Consider the following 24,752-nt stretch of genomic DNA (forward strand, 5'->3'; position numbering starts at 1 on the left):
TTGAACTACATTCACTTCCTACATGGTAAAAGGACTGGATCCACTAACAATTTATCATTCAACTGTTGTTTTTGAACAGGCCCACCCCCACCCACCCATACTGTGATGTTTCCACATGAAAGGATGCCAGGTTCAATAGTGATGTTGCTGATATACAGATGGATTTGAAAGCATGTACAAACAACTCCCATGTCTCTATTCTATAATATTAGCACAGCCAGTAGGCTTATACATATATAGGCTACAGCACAGGTCATCTGTGGTGGTGATCCTAAAAAAATTTCATAACAGGCTGCTATGTTCATTATATTGAAATGCTCAAGCTATTTCTTTCCTCAGAGATTAAATCTGTCCTTTGAGTGAGGTTTTCGCAAAACCAAGATTTGATGTTTTATACATAAGGGTTTACCGTGCAGTAAAACATGTTTTATACCGTGCAGTGATCAACAGCAGCAGCATTCCCCTGCTGTAAACACTATGGTATTTGTTTTCTGATTGTGTAGACTGACCCATTAATCAAACAAAGTACTGAAAAATGCTAAACACACTCTTTTTTGGCAAAGGTGCACACTCAAACACAATCGCGCACACACACACACACACACACACACACACACACACACACACACACACACACACACACACACACACCTGTGCTCCTCTGGAGTAAGAGCGGAAGATGGTGCAGAAGCGCCCCTGGCCAGATGTGTCCCTGAAACAACAAACAAAGGTTAGAGGTCAGGGGTTAAAGGGTCAGCAGGTCAGACACCTGTCAATCAAATCACACAGCGTTCCACCCTTAATCTCACAACCTTATTCAGGGCAAAGGCATCTGGGTCTTTCCACACATTCTGTGCCTTTTGAAAAGTGTAACTTGGTAAAAAAAACAAACATTTGATTTCAACAAATTGTAACATTCTGTCATTAAAAGCACATATTCAACTTCATAAAAAAAACAAGTGACTATGGTTGACCGAACCAGGGTTGATGATTGCATTTGAAATCATCCATAAATCTCCTTGTGACCTGGGGAATGGAAGCTTGTGTGCAACAGGGAGTGGCAATTGAATGCATATTTCCCCAAAACATTTAATGACTAAAACATTGGTAACAGCGTTGATGTGTTTTGCTCGACCCACTCATTTTCCCACCACAAAACACCAGAAAACGACCAAAAAGAGTAGAACCAGCGCTCTTGCTTTTACACTATGATTTGACCAGTGTTTCTTTAAAAAAAAATCTAAAAGCAGGAAGTAACACCATTTTAAATTGAGAGTTCAGTTCACATAACAGTGTTGACCTTAAAATGAGGGACACTGAATGAATCCCTAATCACATTAAATAAATCATAATCTTCAGAAATTACTTTGTCAAAGCAACAATAACAATAACTAATGTCTTTACAATGATGGTGAAACATTGAGAAATGTTTGGATCAAGTGGGTTGAAATCTTTCTAGAAGTGCCACAGGATTGACGGAGGGACTCTCAGCATGATTTAATTCTCCATGTGGAAAAGCCTACACCCCCTTGACATGTTTAAACATTTTGTTGCGTTACAAAGTGGGATTGAAATGTATTTATTAATCGTATTTTCTTTTGTCGACGATCTACACAAAATCCTCTGTAAAGTCAAAGTGGAAGAAACATTGTAAAATGTTTAGATTCATGAAAACTAAAACACTAGAATACCTTGATTAGATAAGTACAGGATAAGTATAGGTTTCCCTGTTCGCTAACCATCTGAAACTAGCCTTGATCAACTGCTGCTTCCGTAATATTGAGGTGTTAATCTGTAACATAGACGCTGGGAGTCAGGAAGCAGGTGTAGAGTTTAATAGAATGTGAACAATACAAAAACAGGAGTGGTGTCGGGACATGGAAACAGAGTCAATAACGCCTGATGGGAAATAACAACAGAGGCCAATATATATGGGGAGTAATCAGGAAGGTGGTAGAGTCCAGGTGTAACTGATGATGAGGCCCAGGTGTAACTGATGATGAGGCCCAGGTGTAACTGATGAGGCCCAGGTGTAACTGATGAGGCCCAGGTGTAACTGATGAGGCCCAGGTGTAACTGAAGATGAGGCCCAGGTGTAACTGATGATGAGGCCCAGGTGTAACTGATGATGAGGCCCAGGTGTAACTGATGAGGCCCAGGTGTAACTGATGAGGCCCAGGTGTAACTGATGATGAGGCCCAGGTGTAACTGATGATGAGGCCCAGGTGTAACTGATGAGGCCCAGGTGTAACTGATGATGAGGCCCAGGTGTAACTGATGATGAGGCCCAGGTGTAACTGATGATGAGGCCCAGGTGTAACTGATGAGGCCCAGGTGTAACTGATGATGAGGCCCAGGTGTAACTGATGAGGCCCAGGTGTAACTGATGAGGCCCAGGTGTAACTGATGATGAGGCCCAGGTGTAACTGATGAGGCCCAGGTGTAACTGATGATGAGGCCCAGGTGTAACTGATGATGAGGCCCAGGTGTAACTGATGAAGAGGCCCAGGTGTGCGTAATGATAAACAGCCAGGGATAGTTAGTAAACCGACGACGTCGAACACCGGAGGGGAGGAGCAGGAGTAGACGTGACTATGTTTCTGCTTATAATTTCCGTCATTTTAATAGGCTATTTGTTAGTCAAAGTGTCTATAATGTCACACCCTGACCATAGTTTGCTTTGTATGTTTCTATGTTTTGGTTGGTCAGGGTGTGATCTGAGTGGGCATTCTATGTTGGATGTCTTGTTTGTCTATTTCTATGTCTGGCCTGATATGGTTCTCAATCAGAGGCAGGTGTTAGTCATTGTCTCTGATTGGGAACCATATTTAGGTAGCCTGGGTTTCACTGTGTGTTTGTGGGTGATTGTTCCGGTCTCTGTGTTTTGCACCAGATAGGGCTGTTTTTGGTTTTCCACGTTTATTGTTTTGTAGTGTTCGTGGTTATCTTTTTGTTATTAAACATGAATCAAAGAAACCACGCTGCATTTTGGTCCGCCTCTACTTCACCCCAAGAGAACCGTTGCATATAATTAGATACAGTGGGGCAAAAAAGTATTTAGTCAGCCACCAATTGTGCAAGTTCTCCCACTTAAAAAGATGAGAGAGGCCTGTAATTTCCATCATAGGTACACTTCAACTATGACAGACAAAATGAGAAAAACATCCAGAAAAATCACATTGTAGGATTTTTTATGAATTTATTTGCAAATTATGGTGGGAAATAAGTATTTGGTCAATAACAAAAGTTTCTCAATACTTTGTTATATACCCTTTGTTGGCAATGACAGAGGTCAAACGTTTTCTGTAAGTCTTCACAAGGTTTTCACACACTGTTGCTGGTATTTTGGCCCATTCCTCCATGCAGATCTCACCTAGAGCAGTGATGTTTTGGGGCTGTTGCTGGGCAACACGGACTTTCAACTCCCTCCAAAGATTTTCTATGGGGTTGAGATCTGGAGACTGGCTAGGCCACTCCAGGACCTTGAAATGCTTCATACGAAGCCACTCCTTCATTGCCCGGGCGGTGTGTTTGGGATCATTGTCATGCTGAAAGACCCAGCCACGTTTCATCTTCAATGCCCTTGCTGATGGAAGGAGGTTTGCACTCAAAATCTCACGATACATGGCCCCATTCATTCTTTCCTTTACACGGATCAGTCGTCCTGGTCCCTTTGCAGAAAAACAGCCCCAAAGCATGATGTTTCCACCCCCATGCTTCACAGTAGGTATGGGGTTCTTTGGATGCAACTCAGCATTCTTTGTCCTCCAAACACGACGAGTTGAGTTTTTACCAAAAAGTTCTAATTTGGTTTTATCTGACCATATGACATTCTCCCAATCTTCTTCTGGATCATCCAAATGCTCTCTAGCAAACTTCAGACGGGCCTGGACATGTACTGCTTAAGCTGGGGGTCACGTCTGGCACTGCAGGATTTGAGTCCCTGGCGGCGTAGTGTGTTACTGATGGTAGGCTTTGTTACTTTGGTCCCAGCTCTCTGCAGGTCATTCACTAGGTCCCCCCGTGTGGTTCTGGAATTTTTGCTCACCGTTCTTGTGATCATTTTGACCCCACGGGGTGAGATCTTGCGTGGAGCCCCAGATCGAGGGAGATTATCAGTGGTCTTGTATGTCTTCCATTTCCTAATAATTGCTCCCACAGTTGATTTCTTCAAACCAAGCTGCTTACCTGTTGCAGATTCAGTCTTCCCAGCCTGGTGCTACAATTTTGTTTCTGGTGTCCTTTGACAGCTCTTTGGTCTTGGCCATAGTGGAGTTTGGAGTGTGATTGTTTGTAGGTGACCAAATACTTATTTTCCACCATAATTTGCAAATAAATTCATAAAAAATGCGACAATGTGATTTTCTGGATTTTTTCCCCCCATTTTGTCTGTCATAGTTGAAGTGTACCTATGATGGAAATTACAGGCCTCTCTCATCTTTTGAAGTGGGAGAACTTGCACAATTGGTGGCTGACTAAATACTTTTTTGCCCCACTGTACATGCAGCTTCTGTTTTGTCATTATATGTTGCCCTAGAAGACTAAATAAACCCTTTTACTCAGCAGAATAAGGTCATCAATTACAGAATGAATGCTTCAATCTAGTTGACGTCGGTAAAGTTCTACCAGCTGTGAAAACGACCCAACATGTTTCTGATAAGATTTTAGTTCTGCATTTGGATGCATATTTTATGTAGTTGAAATACTATCAGCTTTTATGATTCTGATAAAGACAGCACTTGTCCAGACGATGTCTAAGTGCACATTCATATTCTCTCAAGATGCTGAAAGAAATAAATCATATTTCCCCACTGCTGTTCCTGAGTCAAAATGTACATTTGGGGTATAATTTTACTACAAGAAATGCTTAATTCTGTAGGAGTGAATATGACGACTATGTGAGAGGTTGTAGACCTACAGTCAGTATGAAGACTATGTGAGAGGTTGTAGACCTACAGTCAGTATGAAGACTATGTGAGAGGTTGTAGACCTACAGTCAGTATGAAGACTATGTGAGAGGTTGTAGACCTACAGTCAGTATGAAGACTATGTGAGAGGTTGTAGACCTACAGTCAGGATGAAGACTATGTGAGAGGTTGTAGACCTACAGTCAGTATGAAGACTATGTGAGAGGTTGTAGACCTACAGTCAGTATGAAGACTATGTGAGAGGTTGTAGACCTACAGTCAGTATGAAGACTATGTGAGAGGTTGTAGACCTACAGTCAGTATGAAGACTATGTGAGAGGTTGTAGACCTACAGTCAGTATGAAGACTATGTGAGAGGTTGTAGACCTACAGTCAGTATGAAGACTATGTGAGAGGTTGTAGACCTACAGTCAGTATGAAGACTATGTGAGAGGTTGTAGACCTACAGTCAGTATGAAGACTATGTGAGAGGTTGTAGACCTACAGTCAGTATGAAGACTATGTGAGAGGTTGTAGACCTACAGTCAGTATGAAGACTATGTGAGAGGTTGTAGACCTACAGTCAGTATGAAGACTATGTGAGAGGTTGTAGACCTACAGTCAGTATGAAGAGTATGTGAGAGGTTGTAGACCTACAGTCAGTGTCCTGATTTCAGTTTCCATTTAACCCATCTGAGCAGAGGGCAACAGTTCCCTTAATGCCCCATAGGCCTGTTTGAAGTACCCTTATTGTGACTGACATTTGTATAGAGCCTCACCATCATTACATGACATGGGCACCGCTAACATCCTCTTTTACCACTTGACCAAATCTTTACCAAACATTAGACAACTGTTCTGGCCCTCCTTCTATAACATAGAGACAACTGTTCTGGCCCCCCTTCTATAACATTAGACAACTGTTCTGGCCCTCCTTCTATAACATTAAACAACTGTTCTGGCCCTCCTTCTATAACATTAGACAACTGTTCTGGCCCTCCTCCTATAACAACTGTTCTGGCCCTCCTCCTATAACATTAGACAACTGTTCTGGCCCTCCTTCTAAAACATTAGACAACTGTTCTGGCCCTCCTTCTATAACTACTGTTCTGGCCCTCCTCCTATAACATAGAGACAACTGTTCTGGCCCTCCTCCTATAACATTAGACAACTGTTCTGGCCCTCCTCCTATAACATTAGACAACTGTTCTGGCCCTCCTCCTATAACATTAGACAACTGTTCTGGCCCTCCTTCTATAACATTAGACAACTGTTCTGGCCCTCCTCCTATAACATTAGACAACTGTTCTGGCCCTCCTCCTATAACATTAGACAACTGTTCTGGCCCTCCTTCTATAACATTAGACAACTGTTCTGGCCCTCCTTCTATAACATTAGACAACTGTTCTGGCCCTCCTCCTATAACTACTGTTCTGGCCCTCCTCCTATAACATAGAGACAACTGTTCTGGCCCTCCTTCTATAACATTAGACAACTGTTCTGGCCCTCCTTCTATAACTACTGTTCTGGCCCTCCTCCTATAACATAGAGACAACTGTTCTGGCCCTCCTTCTATAACTACTGTTCTGGCCCTCCTTCTATAACATTAGACAACTGTTCTGGCCCTCCTTCTATAACATTAGACAACTGTTCTGGCCCTCCTCCTATAACATTAGACAACTGTTCTGGCCCCCTCCTATAACATTAGACAACTGTTCTGGCCCTCCTCCTATAACATAGAGACAACTGTTCTGGCCCTCCTCCTATAACATAGAGACAACTGTTCTGGCCCTCCTCCTATAACTACTGTTCTGGCCCTCCTCCTATAACATAGAGACAACTGTTCTGGCCCTCCTTCTATAACATTAGACAACTGTTCTGGCCCTCCTTCTATAACTACTGTTCTGGCCCTCCTCCTATAACATAGAGACAACTGTTCTGGCCCTCCTTCTATAACTACTGTTCTGGCCCTCCTTCTACAACATTAGACAACTGTTCTGGCCCTCCTCCTATAACTACTGTTCTGGCCCTCCTCCTATAACATTAGACAACTGTTCTGGCCCTCCTCCTATAACATTAGACAACTGTTCTGGCCCTCCTTCTATAACATTAGACAACTGTTCTGGCCCTCCTTCTATAACATTAGACAACTGTTCTGGCCCTCCTCCTATAACATTAAACAACTGTTCTGGCCCTCCTCCTATAACATTAGACAACTGTTCTGGCCCTCCTCCTATAACATTAGACAACTGTTCTGGCCCTCCTCCTATAACATTAGACAACTGTTCTGGCCCTCCTTCTATAACATTAGACAACTGTTCTGGCCCTCCTCCTATAACATAGAGACAACTGTTCTGGCACTCCTCCTATAACTACTGTTCTGGCCCTCCTCCTATAACATAGAGACAACTGTTCGGGCCCTCCTCCTATAACATTAGACAACTGTTCTGGCCCTCCTCCTATAACATTAGACAACTGTTCTGGCCCTCCTCCTATAACATTAGACAACTGTTCTGGCCCTCCTTCTATAACATTAGACAACTGTTCTGGCCCTCCTCCTATAACATTAAACAACTGTTCTGGCCCTCCTCCTATAACATTAGAAAACTGTTCTGGCCCTCCTCCTATAACATAGAGACAACTGTTCTGGCCCTCCTTCTATAACATTAGACAACTGTTCTGGCCCTCCTCCTATAACATTAGACAACTGTTCTGGCCCTCCTTCTATAACATTAGACAACTGTTCTGGCCCTCCTTCTATAACATTAGACAACTGTTCTGGCCCTCCTCCTATAACATTAAACAACTGTTCTGGCCCTCCTCCTATAACATTAGACAACTGTTCTGGCCCCCCCTCCTATAACATTAGACAACTGTTCTGGCCCTCCTCCTATAACATAGAGACAACTGTTCTGGCCCTCCTCCTATAACTACTGTTCTGGCCCTCCTCCTATAACATAGAGACAACTGTTCTGGCCCTCCTTCTATAACATTAGACAACTGATCTGGCCCTCCTCCTATAACATTAGACAACTGTTCTGGCCCTCCTTCTATAACATTAGACAACTGTTCTGGCCCTCCTTCTATAACTACTGTTCTGGCCCTCCTCCTATAACATAGAGACAACTGTTCTGGCCCTCCTTCTATAACTACTGTTCTGGCCCTCCTTCTACAACATTAGACAACTGTTCTGGCCCTCCTCCTATAACATTAGACAACTGTTCTGGCCCTCCTCCTATAACATTAGACAACTGTTCTGGCCCTCCTTCTATAACATTAGACAACTGTTCTGGCCCTCCTTCTAAAACCTTAGACAACTGTTCAGGCCCTCCTTCTATAACTACTGTTCTGGCCCTCCTCCTATAACATAGAGACAACTGTTCTGGCCCTCCTCCTATAACTACTGTTCTGGCCCCCTTCTATAACATTAGACAACTGTTCTGGCCCTCCTTCTAAAACATTAGACAACTGTTCTGGCCCTCCTTCTATAACATTAGACAACTGTTCTGGCCCTCCTCCTATAACATTAGACAACTGTTCTGGCCCTCCTTCTATAACATTAGACAACTGATCTGGCCCTCCTTCTAAAACATTAGACAACTGTTCTGGCCCTCCTTCTATAACATTAGACAACTGTTCTGGCCCTCCTATAACATTAGACAACTGTTCTGGCCCTCCTCCTATAACATTAGACAACTGTTCTGGCCCTCCTCCTATAACATTAGACAACTGTTCTGGCCCCCTTCTATAACATTAGACAACTGTTCTGGCCCTCCTTCTAAAACCTTAGACAACTGTTCAGGCCCTCCTTCTATAACTACTGTTCTGGCCCTCCTCCTATAACATAGAGACAACTGTTCTGGCCCTCCTCCTATAACTACTGTTCTGGCCCCCTTCTATAACATTAGACAACTGTTCTGGCCCTCCTTCTAAAACATTAGACAACTGTTCTGGCCCTCCTTCTATAACTACTGTTCTGGCCCTCCTCCTATAACATAGAGACAACTGTTCTGGCCCTCCTCCTATAACTACTGTTCTGGCCCTCCTCCTATAACATAGAGACAACTGTTCTGGCCCTCCTTCTATAACATTAGGCAACTGTTCTGGCCCTCCTCCTATAACATTAGACAACTGTTCTGGCCCTCCTTCTATAACTACTGTTCTGGCCCTCCTCCTATAACATAGAGACAACTGTTCTGGCCCTCCTTCTATAACTACTGTTCTGGCCCTCCTCCTATAACATTAGACAACTGTTCTGGCCCTCCTCCTATAACATTAGACAACTGTTCTGGCCCTCCTCCTATAACATTAGACAACTGTTCTGGCCCTCCTTCTATAACATTAGACAACTGTTCTGGCCCTCCTTCTAAAACCTTAGACAACTGTTCAGGCCCTCCTTCTATAACTACTGTTCTGGCCCTCCTCCTATAACATAGAGACAACTGTTCTGGCCCTCCTCCTATAACTACTGTTCTGGCCCCCTTCTATAACATTAGACAACTGTTCTGGCCCTCCTTCTAAAACATTAGACAACTGTTCTGGCCCTCCTTCTATAACTACTGTTCTGGCCCTCCTCCTATAACATAGAGACAACTGTTCTGGCCCTCCTCCTATAACTACTGTTCTGGCCCTCCTCCTATAACATAGAGACAACTGTTCTGGCCCTCCTTCTATAACATTAGGCAACTGTTCTGGCCCTCCTCCTATAACATTAGACAACTGTTCTGGCCCTCCTTCTATAACTACTGTTCTGGCCCTCCTCCTATAACATAGAGACAACTGTTCTGGCCCTCCTTCTATAACTACTGTTCTGGCCCTCCTCCTATAACATTAGACAACTGTTCTGGCCCTCCTCCTATAACATTAGACAACTGTTCTGGCCCTCCTCCTATAACATAGAGACAACTGTTCTGGCCCTCCTCCTATAACTACTGTTCTGGCCCCCTTCTATAACATTAGACAACTGTTCTGGCCCTCCTTCTAAAACATTAGACAACTGTTCTGGCCCTCCTTCTATAACTACTGTTCTGGCCCTCCTCCTATAACATAGAGACAACTGTTCTGGCCCTCCTCCTATAACTACTGTTCTGGCCCTCCTCCTATAACATAGAGACAACTGTTCTGGCCCTCCTTCTATAACATTAGGCAACTGTTCTGGCCCTCCTTCTATAACATTAGACAACTGTTCTGGCCCTCCTTCTATAACTACTGTTCTGGCCCTCCTCCTATAACATTAGACAACTGTTCTGGCCCTCCTCCTATAACATTAGACAACTGTTCTGGCCCTCCTCCTATAACATTAGACAACTGTTCTGGCCCTCCTCCTATAACATTAGACAACTGTTCTGGCCCTCCTTCTATAACATTAGACAACTGTTCTGGCCCTCCTCCTATAACATTAGACAACTGTTCTGGCCCTCCTCCTATAACATTAGACAACTGTTCTGGCCCTCCTTCTATAACATTAGACAACTGTTCTGGCCCTCCTCCTATAACATTAGACAACTGTTCTGGCCCTCCTTCTATAACATTAGACAACTGTTCTGGCCCCCTCCTATAACATTAGACAACTGTTCTGGCCCTCCTCCTATAACATAGAGACAACTGTTCTGGCCCTCCTCCTATAACTACTGTTCTGGCCCTCCTCCTATAACATAGAGACAACTGTTCTGGCCCTCCTTTATAACATTAGACAACTGATCTGGCCCTCCTCCTATAACATTAGACAACTGTTCTGGCCCTCCTCCTATAACATTAGACAACTGTTCTGGCCCTCCTTCTATAACATTAGACAACTGTTCTGGCCCTCCTCCTATAACATTAGACAACTGTTCTGGCCCTCCTCCTATAACATTAGACAACTGTTCTGGCCCTCCTTCTATAACATTAGACAACTGTTCTGGCCCTCCTCCTATAACATTAGACAACTGTTCTGGCCCTCCTTCTATAACATTAGACAACTGTTCTGGCCCCCTCCTATAACATTAGACAACTGTTCTGGCCCTCCTCCTATAACATAGAGACAACTGTTCTGGCCCTCCTCCTATAACTACTGTTCTGGCCCTCCTCCTATAACATAGAGACAACTGTTCTGGCCCTCCTTCTATAACATTAGACAACTGATCTGGCCCTCCTCCTATAACATTAGACAACTGTTCTGGCCCTCCTCCTATAACATTAGACAACTGTTCTGGCCCTCCTTCTATAACATTAGACAACTGTTCTGGCCCTCCTTCTAAAACCTTAGACAACTGTTCAGGCCCTCCTTCTATAACTACTGTTCTGGCCCTCCTCCTATAACATAGAGACAACTGTTCTGGCCCTCCTCCTATAACATTAGACAACTGTTCTGGCCCTCCTTCTATAACATTAGACAACTGTTCTGGCCCTCCTTCTATAACATTAGACAACTGTTCTGGCCCTCCTCCTATAACTACTGTTCTGGCCCTCCTCCTATAACATAGAGACAACTGTTCTGGCCCTCCTTCTATAACATTAGACAACTGTTCTGGCCTTCCTTCTATAACTACTGTTCTGGCCCTCCTCCTATAACATAGAGACAACTGTTCTGGCCCTCCTTCTATAACTACTGTTCTGGCCCTCCTTCTACAACATTAGACAACTGTTCTGGCCCTCCTCCTATAACATTAGACAACTGTTCTGGCCCTCCTCCTATAACATTAGACAACTGTTCTGGCCCTCCTTCTATAACATTAGACAACTGTTCTGGCCCTCCTTCTATAACATTAGACAACTGTTCTGGCCCTCCTCCTATAACATTAGACAACTGTTCTGGCCCCCTCCTATAACATTAGACAACTGTTCTGGCCCTCCTCCTATAACATAGAGACAACTGTTCTGGCCCTCCTCCTATAACATAGAGACAACTGTTCTGGCCCTCCTCCTATAACTACTGTTCTGGCCCTCCTCCTATAACATAGAGACAACTGTTCTGGCCCTCCTTCTATAACATTAGACAACTGTTCTGGCCCTCCTTCTATAACTACTGTTCTGGCCCTCCTCCTATAACATAGAGACAACTGTTCTGGCCCTCCTTCTATAACTACTGTTCTGGCCCTCCTTCTACAACATTAGACAACTGTTCTGGCCCTCCTCCTATAACTACTGTTCTGGCCCTCCTCCTATAACATTAGACAACTGTTCTGGCCCTCCTCCTATAACATTAGACAACTGTTCTGGCCCTCCTTCTATAACATTAGACAACTGTTCTGGCCCTCCTTCTATAACATTAGACAACTGTTCTGGCCCTCCTCCTATAACATTAAACAACTGTTCTGGCCCTCCTCCTATAACATTAGACAACTGTTCTGGCCCTCCTCCTATAACATTAGACAACTGTTCTGGCCCTCCTCCTATAACATTAGACAACTGTTCTGGCCCTCCTTCTATAACATTAGACAACTGTTCTGGCCCCCTCCTATAACATTAGACAACTGTTCTGGCCCTCCTCCTATAACATAGAGACAACTGTTCTGGCCCTCCTCCTATAACTACTGTTCTGGCCCTCCTCCTATAACATAGAGACAACTGTTCTGGCCCTCCTTCTATAACATTAGACAACTGTTCTGGCCCTCCTCCTATAACATTAGACAACTGTTCTGGCCCTCCTTCTATAACATTAGACAACTGTTCTGGCCCTCCTTCTATAACATTAGACAACTGTTCTGGCCCTCCTCCTATAACATTAAACAACTGTTCTGGCCCTCCTCCTATAACATTAGAAAACTGTTCTGGCCCTCCTCCTATAACATAGAGACAACTGTTCTGGCCCTCCTTCTATAACATTAGACAACTGTTCTGGCCCTCCTCCTATAACATTAGACAACTGTTCTGGCCCTCCTTCTATAACATTAGACAACTGTTCTGGCCCTCCTTCTATAACATTAGACAACTGTTCTGGCCCTCCTCCTATAACATTAAACAACTGTTCTGGCCCTCCTCCTATAACATTAGACAACTGTTCTGGCCCTCCTCCTATAACATTAGACAACTGTTCTGGCCCTCCTCCTATAACATTAGACAACTGTTCTGGCCCTCCTTCTATAACATTAGACAACTGTTCTGGCCCCCTCCTATAACATTAGACAACTGTTCTGGCCCTCCTCCTATAACATAGAGACAACTGTTCTGGCCCTCCTCCTATAACTACTGTTCTGGCCCTCCTCCTATAACATAGAGACAACTGTTCTGGCCCTCCTTCTATAACATTAGACAACTGTTCTGGCCCTCCTTCTATAACATTAGACAACTGTTCTGGCCCCCTCCTATAACATTAGACAACTGTTCTGGCCCTCCTCCTATAACATAGAGACAACTGTTCTGGCCCTCCTCCTATAACTACTGTTCTGGCCCTCCTCCTATAACATAGAGACAACTGTTCTGGCCCTCCTTCTATAACATTAGACAACTGATCTGGCCCTCCTCCTATAACATTAGACAACTGTTCTGGCCCTCCTTCTATAACATTAGACAACTGTTCTGGCCCTCCTTCTATAACTACTGTTCTGGCCCTCCTCCTATAACATAGAGACAACTGTTCTGGCCCTCCTTCTATAACTACTGTTCTGGCCCTCCTTCTACAACATTAGACAACTGTTCTGGCCCTCCTCCTATAACATTAGACAACTGTTCTGGCCCTCCTCCTATAACATTAGACAACTGTTCTGGCCCTCCTTCTATAACATTAGACAACTGTTCTGGCCCTCCTTCTAAAACCTTAGACAACTGTTCAGGCCCTCCTTCTATAACTACTGTTCTGGCCCTCCTCCTATAACATAGAGACAACTGTTCTGGCCCTCCTCCTATAACTACTGTTCTGGCCCCCTTCTATAACATTAGACAACTGTTCTGGCCCTCCTTCTAAAACATTAGACAACTGTTCTGGCCCTCCTTCTATAACATTAGACAACTGTTCTGGCCCTCCTCCTATAACATTAGACAACTGTTCTGGCCCTCCTTCTATAACATTAGACAACTGATCTGGCCCTCCTTCTAAAACATTAGACAACTGTTCTGGCCCTCCTTCTATAACATTAGACAACTGTTCTGGCCCTCCTCCTATAACATTAGACAACTGTTCTGGCCCTCCTCCTATAACATTAGACAACTGTTCTGGCCCTCCTCCTATAACATTAGACAACTGTTCTGGCCCCCTTCTATAACATTAGACAACTGTTCTGGCCCTCCTTCTAAAACCTTAGACAACTGTTCAGGCCCTCCTTCTATAACTACTGTTCTGGCCCTCTCTCCTATAACATAGAGACAACTGTTCTGGCCCTCCTCCTATAACTACTGCTCTGGCCCCCCCCTTCTATAACATTAGACAACTGTTCTGGCCCTCCTTCTAAAACATTAGACAACTGTTCTGGCCCTCCTTCTATAACTACTGTTCTGGCCCTCCTCCTATAACATTAGACAACTGTTCTGGCCCTCCTTCTATAACTACTGTTCTGGCCCTCCTCCTATAACATAGAGACAACTGTTCTGGCCCTCCTTCTATAACTACTGTTCTGGCCCTCCTCCTATAACATTAGACAACTGTTCTGGCCCTCCTCCTATAACATTAGACAACTGTTCTGGCCCTCCTCCTATAACATTAGACAACTGTTCTGGCCCTCCTTCTATAACATTAGACAACTGTTCTGGCCCTCCTTCTAAAACCTTAGACAACTGTTCAGGCCCTCCTTCTATAACTACTGTTCTGGCCCTCCTCCTATAACATAGAGACAACTGTTCTGGCCCTCCTCCTATAACTACTGTTCTGGCCCTCCTTCTAAAACATTAGACAACTGTTCTGGCCCTCCTTCTATAACTACTGTTCTGGCCCTCCTCCTATAACATAGAGACAACTGTTCTGGCCCTCCTCCTATAACTACTGTTCTGGCCCTCCTCCTATAACATAGAGACAACTGTTCTGGCCCTCCTCCTATAACATTAGGCAACTGTTCTGGCCCTCCTCCTATAACATAGAGACAACTGTTCTGGCCCTCCTTCTATAACATTAGACAACTGGCCCTCCTTCTATAACTACTTTTCTGGCCCTCCTCCTATAACATAGAGACAACTGTTCTGGCCCTCCTTCTATAACTACTGTTCTGGCCCTCCTCCTATAACATTAGACAACTGTTCTGGCCCTCCTCCTATAACATTAGACAACTGTTCTGGCCCTCCTTCTATAACATTAGACAACTGTTCTGGCCCTCCTTCTATAACATTAGACAACTGTTCTGGCCCTCCTCCTATACCATTAGACAACTGTTCTGGCCCTCCTCCTATAACATTAGACAACTGTTCTGGCCCTCCTTCTATAACATTAGACAACTGTTCTGGCCCTCCTTCTATAACATTAGACAACTGTTCTGGCCCTCCTCCTATAACATTAGACAACTGTTCTGGCCCTCCTTCTATAACATTAGACAACTGTTCTGGCCCCCTCCTATAACATTAGACAACTGTTCTGGCCCTTCTCCTATAACATAGAGACAACTGTTCTGGCCCTCCTCCTATAACTACTGTTCTGGCCCTCCTCCTATAACATAGAGACAACTGTTCTGGCCCTCCTTCTATAACATTAGACAACTGATCTGGCCCTCCTCCTATAACATTAGACAACTGTTCTGGCCCTCCTCCTATAACATTAGACAACTGTTCTGGCCCTCCTCCTATAACATTAGACAACTGTTCTGGCCCTCCTCCTATAACATTAGACAACTGTTCTGGCCCTCCTTCTATAACATTAGACAACTGTTCTGGCCCTCCTTCTATAACATTAGACAACTGTTCTGGCCCTCCTCCTATAACATTAGACAACTGTTCTGGCCCTCCTCCTATAACATTAGACAACTGTTCTGGCCCTCCTTCTATAACATTAAACAACTGTTCTGGCCCTCCTTCTATAACATTAGACAACTGTTCTGGCCCTCCTCCTATAACATTAGACAACTGTTCTGGCCCTCCTTCTATAACATTAGACAACTGTTCTGGCCCCCTCCTATAACATTAGACAACTGTTCTGGCCCTTCTCCTATAACATAGAGACAACTGTTCTGGCCCTCCTCCTATAACTACTGTTCTGGCCCTCCTCCTATAACATAGAGACAACTGTTCTGGCCCTCCTTCTATAACATTAGACAACTGATCTGGCCCTCCTCCTATAACATTAGACAACTGTTCTGGCCCTCCTCCTATAACATTAGACAACTGTTCTGGCCCTCCTTCTATAACATTAGACAACTGTTCTGGCCCTCCTTCTAAAACCTTAGACAACTGTTCAGGCCCTCCTTCTATAACTACTGTTCTGGCCCTCCTCCTATAACAGAGACAACTGTTCTGGCCCTCCTCCTATAACTACTGTTCTGGCCCCCTTCTATAACATTAGACAACTGTTCTGGCCCTCCTTCTAAAACATTAGACAACTGTTCTGGCCCTCCTTCTATAACTACTGTTCTGGCCCTCCTCCTATAACATAGAGACAACTGTTCTGGCCCTCCTCCTATAACTACTGTTCTGGCCCTCCTCCTATAACATAGAGACAACTGTTCTGGCCCTCCTTCTATAACATTAGGCAACTGTTCTGGCCCTCCTCCTATAACATTAGACAACTGTTCTGGCCCTCCTTCTATAACTACTGTTCTGGCCCTCCTCCTATAACATAGAGACAACTGTTCTGGCCCTCCTTCTATAACTACTGTTCTGGCCCTCCTCCTATAACATTAGACAACTGTTCTGGCCCTCCTCCTATAACATTAGACAACTGTTCTGGCCCTCCTTCTATAACATTAGACAACTGTTCTGGCCCTCCTCCTATAACATTAGACAACTGTTCTGGCCCTCCTCCTATAACATTAGACAACTGTTCTGGCCCTCCTCCTATAACATTAGACAACTGTTCTGGCCCTCCTTCTATAACATTAGACAACTGTTCTGGCCCTCCTCCTATAACATTAGACAACTGTTCTGGCCCTCCTTCTATAACATTAGACAACTGTTCTGGCCCCCTCCTATAACATTAGACAACTGTTCTGGCCCTCCTCCTATAACATAGAGACAACTGTTCTGGCCCTCCTCCTATAACTACTGTTCTGGCCCTCCTCCTATAACATAGAGACAACTGTTCTGGCCCTCCTTCTATAACATTAGACAACTGATCTGGCCCTCCTCCTATAACATTAGACAACTGTTCTGGCCCTCCTTCTATAACATTAGACAACTGTTCTGGCCCTCCTTCTATAACTACTGTTCTGGCCCTCCTCCTATAACATAGAGACAACTGTTCTGGCCCTCCTTCTATAACTACTGTTCTGGCCCTCCTTCTACAACATTAGACAACTGTTCTGGCCCTCCTCCTATAACATTAGACAACTGTTCTGGCCCTCCTCCTATAACATTAGACAACTGTTCTGGCCCTCCTTCTATAACATTAGACAACTGTTCTGGCCCTCCTTCTATAACATTAGACAACTGTTCTGGCCCTCCTCCTATAACATTAGACAACTGTTCTGGCCCTCCTTCTATAACATTAGACAACTGTTCTGGCCCTCCTTCTATAACATTAGACAACTGTTCTGGCCCTCCTCCTATAACATTAGACAACTGTTCTGGCCCTCCTCCTATAACATTAGACAACTGTTCTGGCCCTCCTTCTATAACATTAGACAACTGTTCTGGCCCTCCTCCTATAACATTAGACAACTGTTCTGGCCCTCCTTCTATAACATTAGACAACTGTTCTGGCCCTCCTTCTATAACATTAGACAACTGTTCTGGCCCTCCTCCTATAACATTAGACAACTGTTCTGGCCCTCCTTCTATAACATTAGACAACTGTTCTGGCCCTCCTAAAACATTAGACAACTGTTCTGGCCCTCCTTCTATAACATTAGACAACTGTTCTGGCCCTCCTCCTATAACATTAGACAACTGTTCTGGCCCTCCTCCTATAACATTAGACAACTGTTCTGGCCCTCCTCCTATAACATTAGACAACTGTTCTGGCCCCCTTCTATAACATTAGACAACTGTTCTGGCCCTCCTTCTAAAACATTAGACAACTGTTCTGGCCCTCCTCCTATAACTACTGTTCTGGCCCCCTTCTATAACATTAGACAACTGTTCTGGCCCTCCTTCTAAAACATTAGGCAACTGTTCTGGCCCTCCTTCTATAACTACTGTTCTGGCCCTCCTCCTATAACATAGAGACAACTGTTCTGGCCCTCCTCCTATAACTACTGTTCTGGCCCTCCTCCTATAACATAGAGACAACTGTTCTGGCCCTCCTTCTATAACATTAGGCAACTGTTCTGGCCCTCCTCCTATAACATTAGACAACTGTTCTGGCCCTCCTTCTATAACATTAGACAACTGTTCTGGCCCTCCTTCTATAACTACTGTTCTGGCCCTCCTCCTATAACATAGAGACAACTGTTCTGGCCCTCCTTCTATAACTACTGTTCTGGCCCTCCTTCTATAACATTAGACAACTGTTCTGGCCCTCCTCCTATAACATTAGACAACTGTTCTGGCCCTCCTCCTATAACATTAGACAACTGTTCTGGCCCTCCTTCTATAACATTAGACAACTGTTCTGGCCCTCCTTCTATAACATTAGACAACGGTTCTGGCCCTCCTCCTATAACATTAGACAACTGTTCTGGCCCTCCTCCTATAACATTAGACAACTGTTCTGGCCCTCCTCCTATAACATTAGACAACTGTTCTGGCCCTCCTTCTATAACATTAGACAACTGTTCTGGCCCTCCTCCTATAACATAGAGACAACTGTTCTGGCCCTCCTTCTATAACTACTGTTCTGGCCCTCCTCCTATAACATAGAGACAACTGTTCTGGCCCTCCTTCTATAACTACTGTTCTGGCCCTCCTATAACATTAGACAACTGTTCTGGCCCTCCTTCTATAACATTAGACAACTGTTCTGGCCCTCCTCCTATAACATTAGACAACTGTTCTGGCCCTCCTCCTATAACTACTGTTCTGGCCCTCCTCCTATAACTACTGTTCTGGCCCTTCTATTTATTTTCAACTTTCATTTCGCAGCTTTTCTCTTATTGAATTAAACTCTGACATTGTCCTTTTTGTCTCAGTGGATCGACATTAAATAGTCTAACAGGTGTGTAGACTATTTGGGACACAAAGTTAGGCCCTAAAGCTTACGCACTAATGCCCGATAAACAAAAAAGTATGAAAGAAAAACCTCAATGTAGCCTCTATAGATATAAATTGCACAAGAATAATACAATACTGGATTTGTTTTTAAATGTGTTATTTTCTCTTTATTCAGCCCCCACACCACCCACCAGCCCTTCATCCACACAATAGTTAATGACCTTAAACTGGGACTGTGGGTTATGAGTCAACCTTGCACATCACTGATTACTTTACTGCCTTGCTGCATACATACGCCCTGTTTTAGAATATTTTTATTTTGTATATTTGTATTATTTTTAACTCTGTCGTTTAGGTCATTATTGTGGAGTTACTACATTGTTGTTGATCCATCCTCAGTTTTCTCCCATCACAGCCATTGAACTCTGTAGCTGTTTCCAAATTACCAAGGGCCTCAATGCATCACCACCCTGGATGGTTCCGACCCAGAACAGTTGTCATCAGTTGTCATCCTGTGGCGGACTGCAATAGCATCGAATAGTCCCCGCGATATGCAACTGTTCAGGGAAGTCAGGAACCAATACACGCAGTCAGTCAGGAAAGCTAAGGCCAGCTTCTTCAGGTAGAAATTTGCATCCTGTAGCTTCAACTCCAAAAAGTTCTGGGACACTGTGAAGTCCATGGAGAACAAGAGCACCTCCTCCCAGCTGCCCACTGCACTGAGGCTAGGTAACACGGTCACCACCGATAAATCCATGATTATCGAAAACTTCAACAAGCATTTCTCAACGGCTGGCCATGCCTTCCGCCTGGCTACTCCAACCTCGGCTAACAGCTCCGCCCCCCCCGCAGTTACTCGCCCAAGCCTCTCCAGGTTCTCCTTTACCCAAATCCAGATAGCAGATGTTCTGAAAGAGCTGCAAAACCTGGACCCGTACAAATCAGCTGGGCTTGACAATCTGGACCCTCTATTTCTGAAACTATCCGCTGCCATTGTCGCAACCCCAATTACCAGCCTGTTCAACCTCTCTTTCATTTCGTCTGAGATCCCCAAGGATTGGAAAGCTGCCGCAGTCATCCCCCTCTTCAAAGGGGGAGACACCCTGGACCCAAACTGTTACAGACCTATATCCATCCTGCCCTGCCTATCTAAGGTCTTCGAAAGCCAAGTCAACAAACAGGTCACTGAACATCTCGAATCCCACCGTACCTTCTCCGCTGTGCAATCTGGTTTCCGAGCCGGTCACGGGTGCACCTCAGCCACGCTCAAGGTACTAAACGATATCATAACCGCCATCGATAAAAGACAGTACTTTGCAGCCGTCTTCATCGACCTTGCCAAGGCTTTCGACTCTGTCAATCACCAAATTCTTATCGGCAGACTCAGTAGCCTCGGTTTTTCGGATGACTGCCTTGCCTGGTTCACCAATTACTTTGCAGACAGAGTTCAGTGTGTCAAATCGGAGGGCATGCTGTCCGGTCCTCTGGCAGTCTCTATGGGGGTGCCACAGGGTTCAATCCTCGGGCCGACTCTTTTCTCTGTATATATCAATGATGTTGCTCTTGCTGCGGGCGATTCCCTGATCCACCTCTACGCAGACGACACCATTCTATATACTTCCGGCCCGTCCTTGGACACTGTGCTATCTACCTCCAAACGAGCTTCAATGCCATACAACACTCCTTCCGTGGCCTCCAACTGCTCTTAAATGCTAGCAAAACCAAATGCATGCTTTTCAACCGTTCGCTGTCTGCACCCGCACGCCAGCATCACCACCCTGGATGGTTCCGACCTTGAATATGTGGACATCTATAAGTACCTAGGTGTCTGGCTAGACTGTAAACTCTCCTTCCAGACTCATATCAAACATCTCCAATCGAAAATCAAATCTAGAGTCGGCATTCTATTCCGCAACAAAGCCTCCTTCACTCACGCCGCCAAACTTACCCTAGTAAAACTGACTATCCTACCAATCCTCAACTTCGGCGATGTCATCTACAAAATTGCTTCCAACATTCTCCTCAGCAAACTGGATGCAGTTTATCACAGTGCCATCCGTTTTGTCACTAAAGCACCTTATACCACCCACCACTGCGACTTGTATGCTCTAGTCAGCTGGCCCTCGCTACATATTCGTCGCCAGACCCACTGGCTCCAGGTCATCTACAAGTCCATGCTAGGTAAAGCTCCGCCTTATCTCAGTTCACTGGTCACGATGGCAACACCCATCCGTAGCACGCGCTCCAGCAGGTGTATCTCACTGATCATCCCTAAAGCCAACACCTCATTTGGCCGCCTTTCGTTCCAGTTCTCTGCTGCCTGTGACTGGAACGAATCGCAAAAATCACTGAAGTTGGAGACTTATCTCCCTCACCAACTTCAAACATCTGCTATCTGAGCAGCTAACCGATCGCTGCAGCTGTACATAGTCTATCGGTAAATAGCCCACCCATTTTTACCTACCTCATCCCCATACTGTTTATTTATTTACTTTTCTGCTCTTTTGCACACCAATATCTCTACCTCATGACCATCTGATCATTTATCACTCCAGTGTTAATCTGCAAAATTGTAATTACTCGCCTACCTCCTCATGCCTTTTGCACACAATGTATATAGACTCCCCTTTTTTTTCCTACTGTGTTATTGACTTGTTAATTGTTTACTCCATGTGTAACTGTGTTGTCTGTTCACACTGCTATGCTTTATCTTGGCCAGGTCGCAGTTGCAAATGAGAACTTGTTCTCAACTAGCCTACCTGGTTAAATAAAGGTGAAATATATATATATATATTTTTTTTTAAATGTTGCCATCCCTGAGCAGTTTCCTTCCTGTCGCTTCCTGCAGCTCAGTTCAGAAGGACAACTTTGTGTCTGGGTGGTTTAATACATCACCCACGGCATCATTATTAACTTGACCATGCTTAAATAGGTATTCAATATTTGATTTGTTATTGTTACCCATCTACCAATCACTGCCTTTCTTTATGAGGCTTTCGCAAAGCTCCCTGGTCTTTGTAGTTGTATCTGTTTGAAATTCAATAGTTGACTGAGGGACCCTACAGATGTAGTGTGTATGGGGGACAGAGGAAGGAGTAGTCATTTTAAAAAATCATGTCAACCCCTATTATTTCACACAGAATGAGCCTATGTAACTTATCATGTGATTTTGTTGAGCCAAATTTGACTTTTGAACTAATTTAGGTGTCTAAAGAAAAAGGGTGAATATTTATGCAACAACTATATTTTAGTTATTTAATTGTTATTCATTTGTAAAACCTTTTTCACTTTGACATTAGAGTATTTTGTATAGATCAAATACCCAAAAGTACAATTAAATCCATTTGAATTCGTAACGCAACAAAATGTGAAAAAAGTTCAACGGGATGTAGGCTTTCAACGGGATGTAGACTTTCAACGGGATGTAGACTTTCAACGGGATGTAGACTTTCAACGGGATGTAGGCTTTCAACGGGATGTAGGCTTTCAACGGGATGTAGACTTTCAACGGGATGTAGACTTTCAACGGGATGTAGACTTTCAACAGGATGTAGGCTTTCAACAGGATGTAGACTTTCAACGGGATGTAGGCTTTCAACGGGATGTAGGCTTTCAACGGGATGTAGACTTTCAACGGGATGTAGGCTTTCAACGGGATGTAGACTTTCAACAGGATGTAGACTTTCAACGGGATGTAGACTTTCAACAGGATGTAGACTTTCAACAGGATGTAGGCTTTCAACAGGATGTAGACTTTCAACAGGATGTAGACTTTCAACGGGATGTAGACTTTCAACGGGATGTAGACTTTCAACGGGATGTAGGCTTTCAACAGGATGTAGGCTTTCAACGGGATGTAGACTTTCAACAGGATGTAGACTTTCAACAGGATGTAAGCCCTGTATATTAAAGTACTCTTCATTCAACAAAATCTATTTTGTGCACAATTTCGATTTAAAATATTTCATTTTACTTCATATTTCATTGAAACGACCCATCTATTGCTGTTGGCCAACAACCAACCAATCACTTGTCAGACCATCACCGATGATCATCTATGATTAGCAACACTAATTACTTCTCAAATGTGTATTTGTCTGTGAAATTCAGACAATTTATACATTCCACATAATTGGTCTTACAAAGAGAGGATTAAAGACACTGGGATTTTAAGCCTGCATTTAAAATAATGCAATCTGGGAGGGTAGTGGGAGAGCAGAACGAGAGCAATAGCATGTTTCCAGACTGCATTCTCCAGACCTGGATGCCAAAGCAGTGTTTGGGTTGGCTCACGCGTCGGCCTTAGGCCTAGACTTCTGACTATTAGATTTGAAATCCAGCTGTGTTTTTAATTCGATTAGAGAGTGCATCATCACGCGCATTGTTTCTTGATATGATTTAATATAGTGACACTATAAACCATCTGGTACATAAAGACCTCATCCACCAGCCAGCTCTTTCTCTTCTGAGATTGAGCCTGGGGATGAGAGTAGTTACACAACAGTCTACTATGGAGGGAGAAGGAGGGAGAAGATGTAGGGGAAAGAAATACAAATATAAGATAATAACCTTCCACTGTTTAAATACTCATATTCTCCTTCCTTCTCACAAGCTGCAGCTTTGCAATCAGCTTATTGTAGTTATCCCTAGGGTTAGGGTTGGTGGTTATCCCTGGGGTTAGGGTTATTGTGGTTATCCCTAGGGATAGGGTTATTGTGGTTATCCCTAGGGACAGGGTTATTGTGGTTATCCCTAGGGACAGGGTTATTGTGGTTATCCCTAGGGATAGTGGTTATCCCTAGGGTTAGGGTTGGGTTATCCCCAGGGCTGTGGTTATCCCTAGGGATAGGGTTATTGTGGTTATCCCTAGGGATAGGGCTAGGGATAGGGTTAGGGTTGTGGTTATCCCTAGGGCTAGTGGTTATCCCTAGGGTTAGGGTTGTGGTTATCCCTAGGGTTAGGGTTATTGTAGTTATCCCTAGGGTTAGGGTTGGTGGTTATCCCTGGGGTTAGGGTTATTGTGGTTATCCCTAGGGATAGGGTTATTGTGGTTATCCCTAGGGACAGGGTTATTGTGGTTATCCCTAGGGACAGGGTTATTGTGGTTATCCCTAGGGCTAGTGGTTATCCCTAGGGATAGGGTTATTGTGGTTATCCCTAGGGATAGGGCTATTGAGGTTATCCCTAGGGATAGGGTTATTGTGGTTATCCCTAGGGATAGGGTTATTGTGGTTATCCCTAGGGATAGGGTTATTGTGGTTATCCCTAGGGATAGGGCTATTGAGGTTATCCCTAGGGATAGGGTTATTGTGGTTATCCCTAGGGATAGGGCTATTGAGGTTATCCCTAGGGTTAGGGTTATTGTGGTTATCCCTAGGGATAGGGTTATTGTGGTTATCCCTAGGGCTAGTGGTTACCCCTAGGGCTAGGGTTGATGGTTATCCCCAGGGCTAGTGGTTATCCCTAGGGCTAGGCTTATTGTGGTTATCCCTAGGGATAGGGTTATTGTGGTTATCCCTAGGGATGGGGTTATTGTGGTTATCCCTAGGGCTAGTGGTTATCCCTAGGGATAGGGTTATTGTGGTTATCCCTAGGGATAGGGCTATTGTGGTTATCCCTGGGGCTAGGGCTATTGAGGTTATCCCCAGGGTTAGGGTTATTGTGGTTATCCCTAGGGATAGGGTTATTGTGGTTATCCCTAGG

At 44.3% G+C, this 24,752-nt stretch overlaps 1 protein-coding gene across 3 annotated transcripts in view; it reads right to left on the reverse strand.

The window, feature by feature from the left end:
• Positions 1 to 24,752, reverse strand: part of LOC112236148 (ras-related protein Rab-40B) — a 62,846-nt gene that overhangs the window by 5,836 nt on the left and 32,258 nt on the right. For all 3 annotated transcript variants that reach the window (XM_042306295.1, XM_042306294.1, XM_024404727.2), the window contains one exon: positions 652 to 712. In XM_042306295.1, coding sequence (XP_042162229.1) covers positions 652 to 712 — 61 coding nt within the window. The remainder of the gene's footprint in view (positions 1 to 651; positions 713 to 24,752) is intronic.

The sequence above is a fragment of the Oncorhynchus tshawytscha genome, linkage group LG25 (assembly GCF_018296145.1).
Source record: "Oncorhynchus tshawytscha isolate Ot180627B linkage group LG25, Otsh_v2.0, whole genome shotgun sequence".
Classification (NCBI taxonomy): domain Eukaryota; kingdom Metazoa; phylum Chordata; class Actinopteri; order Salmoniformes; family Salmonidae; genus Oncorhynchus; species Oncorhynchus tshawytscha.